This window comes from Carlito syrichta, unplaced genomic scaffold, assembly GCF_000164805.1.
Source record: "Carlito syrichta isolate Samal-C Ts95f unplaced genomic scaffold, Tarsius_syrichta-2.0.1 Scaffold206543, whole genome shotgun sequence".
NCBI lineage: Eukaryota > Metazoa > Chordata > Mammalia > Primates > Tarsiidae > Carlito > Carlito syrichta.
Window position 1 is genome coordinate 1 of NW_007150639.1, and position 5,438 is coordinate 5,438.

At 44.9% G+C, this 5,438-nt stretch overlaps 1 protein-coding gene across 1 annotated transcript; it reads left to right on the forward strand.

Annotated features, from left to right (window-relative positions):
- Positions 1 to 963: 963 nt before the first annotated feature.
- LOC103253183 (interferon-induced protein with tetratricopeptide repeats 1-like) lies at positions 964 to 2,741 on the forward strand. Its single transcript, XM_008051619.1, has one exon. The coding sequence runs from the start codon at positions 1,031 to 1,033 to the stop codon at positions 2,372 to 2,374; it is 1,344 nt and encodes a 447-aa protein (XP_008049810.1). The 5' UTR covers positions 964 to 1,030; the 3' UTR covers positions 2,375 to 2,741.
- The last annotated feature ends 2,697 nt before the right edge of the window (positions 2,742 to 5,438 follow it).

Here is a 5,438-nt window from a genome sequence, read left to right on the forward strand (position 1 = left end):
TGCCTCCGAGTGGTCTTCTCGCCGTCTCCTGATTCTCCAGTGCGGGTCCTAACCCACCCTCGGTCAGTGCTGGTCACCGACAGTTCAGTTTTTCATATCTATACAATAGGGCGACTTTAATGCCCATCAGTCAGGTTTCACACATTCTCCCTGCTCAAGGGCAACAGAAGAGACACATCTTATGTAATGAGGGGCCAGGAGTAATCATAAAGTCATCAATCAGAACGTGTCACTCATCTGCCTGGAAACCTTCAATCATTTTCCACCGAGTTCCAGGTCCACACGAACTCCTTATTCTTCTCCTAGAAATAAAACTTAGAAGATTTGGATCCTAAGTCCTTGGCTTCACCTGCCTGCATTTTCATTCTGCCTTTTTTTGCTCCACCCCTGGGGCCTTTTTTCTCTCCTTTTTTCTCACCTTGCTAAGTTTGTTCCCACTATTTGGCCTTTGCATATGCTAGTCTGTCTGTCTGGAATGCTCTACTCCAGACTTTCATAAGGCTTATTCCTTACTCACTTCAATCTATCCCATGAGCCCATCTACATTTCTTTAAAGCACTAGCTACCTCCTTAGACAATCTTGTTTGTTGACTTATCTATGGATGGCTTAGCCCACTAGTCTGTCAGCTTTAGAGTCAGGCCCTCGTTTGCTTGTTCACAGGGCGTCCCTGGCACCCAGGGTAGTGCCTGGCAGGCATTTGGTCCTCAGAAACTGTTCCATGATCAAACTCCTGCAACCTAGATATGTCTTCCAAATTATGGTGGACTTCCCAGGCTCGTCCATGTCCCACCACCTTCCACAGTCTAAAACGCACGCATTGGAGCCCCCATGACCTCCCTCCCTCACAGCAACACCCACCAAGTTGCCACAGGGTGTTTTATCTGGCTATTTTGTCTTGGTTGCCCTCACCTAACCAAGAAAATCTGCTTTTATTTTAACAGTAAAAGTGCTGACGATCATCAGATCAAGGAGAAGCTGGAGCAGTTGAGATGTCACTTCACATGGGAGTTGCAATTTGAAAACAATGAAATGCCTGATATAGAAAACAGGGCCTGGGACCAGATTGAGTTTCTAGACTCCAAGCAAAATGTGGGAATGCACAACCTACTGGCCTATGTGAAACACTTGAAAGGCCGGAATGAGGAAGCCCTGGAGATCTTGAAAGAGGCTGATGACTTAATCCAGAGAGAACAAACCGACCAAGCAGATGTGAACAGTCTGGTGACCTGGGGCAACTATGCCTGGGTGTATTACCACATGGGCAAGCTGTCAGAAGCCCAGACCTACCTGGACAAGGTGGAGAACACTTGCAAGAAGTTTAGAAGTCTTTTTCGCTATAGAATGGAGTGTCCTGAAGTGGACAGTAAGGAAGGATGGGCCTTACTGAAATGTGGAGGACAAAATTATGAACGGGCCAAGGCCTGCTTTGAAAAGGCTCTGGAAGTGGACCCTGACAACCCTGAGTTCAGCGTCGGGTATGCAATCGCCATGTATCGCCTGGATAACTTTAGATTCTCAATAAAGGGTCACAAGACATTTTCTCTACGGCCTCTAGAACAGGCTCTCAGGCTAAACCCAGGAAATGTGTATATTAAGGTTCTCCTTGCCCTGAAGCTTCAAGATTTAGGACGGATAGCTGAAGGAGAAAGGTACATTGAAGAGGCTCTGGACAGCACGTCTTCCCAGGTCTATGTCCTTCGATATGCAGCCAAGTTTTATAGAAGAAAAGGTTGTCCGGATAAAGCGCTTCAGCTCTTAGAAAGGGGCTTGCAGGCCACACCCACATCTGCCTTCCTGCATCACCAGATAGGACTTTGTTACAGGGCACAAATGATCCAAATTAAGGGAACTACCAGCATGCAGCCTAGAGGGCCAGATAGGGAAAAGCTACGGAGAATTGTACGTTCAGCCATATTTCATTTTGAATCTGCTGTGGAAATCAAGCCCACCTTTGAGCTGGCTTACGTTGACCTGGCAAAAATGTATGCAGAAGCAGGCAATTACAGAAAAGCTGAAGAGACTTATCACAAAGTGCTACCCATGAATCCAGTAGTAGAAGAAACAATGCAGGAAATACATTTCAGCTATGGCCAATTTCAGGAATTTCAAAAGAAATCTGAAGCCGATGCGATGATCCATTACTTAAAAGCAATACAAATAAAAAGGGTATCCTTTATACGGGATAAAAGTATCAATTCTTTGAAGAAATTGGCTTTCAGGAGACTTCAGAGAAATGCATCAGACCTGGAAAGTTTGAGCCTCCTTGGGTTTGTTCACAAGTTGAAAGGAAACCTGAACGAGGCACTGGAGTACTATGAAAAGGCTCTGAGACTGGCTGTTGACTGGGAGAACTCAGTGGGGCAGAATCCCTAGGCAACAAGAGAGCGGCCACTCGCACATTTCATTGAATTTTCGGTCAACATGTATTGTCCATCTTTTATGCTTGCTACTTTCAGAAACACGTTGTGTAATTCGCTGTAGTGATGTAATTTTTGAACGATTACTGAAATCTGATAAAATATTAGTTGTATTCAGAAAAGCAGGAAACAGAATGTGTGTGCACGAGAAAGAGAAAAACCATCTGTGTGGATGCTGTTTAGTAGAAAAAAAGTTTGTTGGATAGATTTGTAGCGAATGAAACACAAAACTTATACACACTGAAATGTTTTGGTTTTGTGTTTTTTGTTTTGTTTTTAAAGCAGGCTTTATTGAGAGGACAGAAAAGCTCCCACAGTGAGAGGGGACCCAAAGGGGTTGCCCACACTGAAATGTTTCATTCATTTTTTTCATTGTGAAATAAATATGAAATCAGAAGTCCCACGACCTTCTGGACAGACGCCTTTGACCAAAGGAAACTCCAGAAAAACTTAAAAACTGAGTTTTCTGGCCATGACAAGATGAGAGCTCAGCCACACGTCATGTAATTCCCTCCCTTGCTAACTGCCCTTCGACTTTTTTTCTAAGAGTTAAACAGACACCAACCTTAGCGAAGAGAGAATGGAAGACTCACTCCTTCATTGACTTCAGCCTACCCCCTGGCACAGCAGCCAGACTCCTCTTTTGCTGTTTCAAGGGGACAAGTGATCTGCATTCCTTCCTTACAGGTGACTTCCAACCACATGGACTGGTTCTGGCTGATCCATGGAGGCTGCACCCAGGGCATTTCTGTGCCCTCCAGTTCCCCTTTTGACTTAGAGAGCCTAATCCTATAACGTTTTGATGCAAAGTCTCCACCCAGAAGTGAACATATTTAACATGTGTGCTTGCTTACCACACGTGCAGAGGACTTTCCCACATAGCCTTCTCCTGGAACCTGTGACATATGTGTGTCTAGCCCAACCACCACGCATAAAACTCCTGTGCCGCCCACACTCCCTCGAAGTGTCTATTCCTGTACTCTCCTCAAGGCTTCACTTCCCAGCCTGCATGTTGTGACCCTTCCCAAGAAATAAAATTCTCATTTTTCAACTTATAAATCTTGTGATTTAAGTCGACATTATCAACAGATTGTTTTCAATGCTGGATACTGAACAGGAAGATACTTTTCCCAAACCTTACAGTCCAGTAAGAGACAGTAAGATAAATATACAATCAATCAAAGGCCATCTCTTGCCATGAAGATGTTTTAAGTTTAATTCAATGTCAAATTGCTCCAGGGAGCCGGGCTCGGTGGCTCAGCCTGTAATCCCGCGCCTCAGCAGAGGCTGAGGTGAGTGGATTGCCTGAGCCCGCGGATTCAAGACCCGCCTGGGCAGCGAGACCTCATCTCGACGATAAATCAAAAAAAATCAGCCGGGCGTGGTAGCGCATGCCTGTAATTCCGGCTACTGGGAAGGCTGAGGCGGAAGGATCGCCGGAGCCCAGCAGGTCGAGGCTCGGTGGCCGGAAGCGGCCACTGCACTCCAGTCTGGGTGATAGAATGAGACTCCAACTCAAAAAAAAAAAAAAAAAAAAATTGTTCCAGGGAATTCCTCGTTTCGTGCCATTTTATTCAAAATCAGTATCATTTGGTGATACTGATCTAGACAAGAATAGGAAAAATAATCTTAGACGCCATCTGTAGCAATTACCTTTAATTATGAATAATCGCATTTTATTTTTTATTTATTTATTTATTTTTTTTTGAGTTGGAATCTCACAATGTCACCAAGACTGGAGTGCAGTGGCTGGGAGCGGCCACTGCAGCCTCGACCTGCTGGGCTGCAGAAATCCTTCCGCCTCTGCCTTCCAAGTAGCTGGAACTACAGGCGCGCACTACCACACCTGGCTAATTTCTTGATTTATTGTAGACATGAGGTCTCACCAAGTTGCCCAGGTGGGTCTCAAACCCGCGGGCTCACCTCAACCACCCAAAGTGCAGGATTACAGGCTGAGCCACCGAGCCCGGCTAATCACATTTTATTAAAAGACAATGCACCCAGGGCAATGCACCAGTAGTATTCTTAGAAGGAAAAACATTTTGATTTTTCATCCTTGTATATGTTTAAGGGGAAGATGTATTTCTTAGTTTCTTATTGTGGCTTTCACAAATTACCAGAAACTGGTGACTTCAAACCTCACAAATTTATTATCTTATGGTCTGTAGGTCAGATGTCTGAAATGAGTTTCTAGGCCAAAGTCAAGGTACTGAGACAGCTACACTCCTTTTTTTTTAGGAATTTTTTTTAGAGATTTTTGTAGAGATGAGTTCTCGATGTGTTGCCTATTTTGTCCTGTACTTAAGCAATCCTCTCGCCTCAGGCGTCATAAATGCTTAGATTACAGGCATGAACGACCATGCCCAGTCTCTTGCCTCTTTTTTCTTTTCTTTTCTTTTTTTTTGGATCAGAGTCTCACTGTCATCCAGGCTGGAGTTCAGTGGCATGCTCATGTCCACTGCAGACTCGAACTGCTGGACTCAGGTGATCCTACTGCCTCAGCCTTCCAAGTAGCTGGAACTTCAGGCATGTGCCACCATGCCCAGTTCATTTTTCTTGGTTTATTATAGAGATGAGGTCTTGCAAGGAGGGGTTTTCTGCGGTAGAGACTGAGGGGCTGTATTGAGCTGCCAGCTACACTCACAGAGGCAGCCCCGCACCAGAGTATCCTCCACCTGCCTGGATAGAGTTGTCATTCATTTTGAAAATTTTCTCTGCCTCTTTATTTTCAGAATTGTTTCACCTACAAATTGCCGTACATGAAGTTAAAGAAAATGTCATAAGGGTTCTCTCTGGGACTCTTTGGCCTAATGGGTAGAAAACATATTAGGTATAGAATGTAAGGTAATTAGCTGAGAACACAGAAGCACAGATACACAGAATGTGAGGACCAATTTTTTAACTTTTTCTCTTTTTTTGAGTTGGAGTCTCACTCTGTTGCCCAGACGAGTGCAATGGCCACTCCCGGCCACCGCAGCCTCGACCTGCTAGGCTCCGGCGATCCTTCCACCTCATCCTTC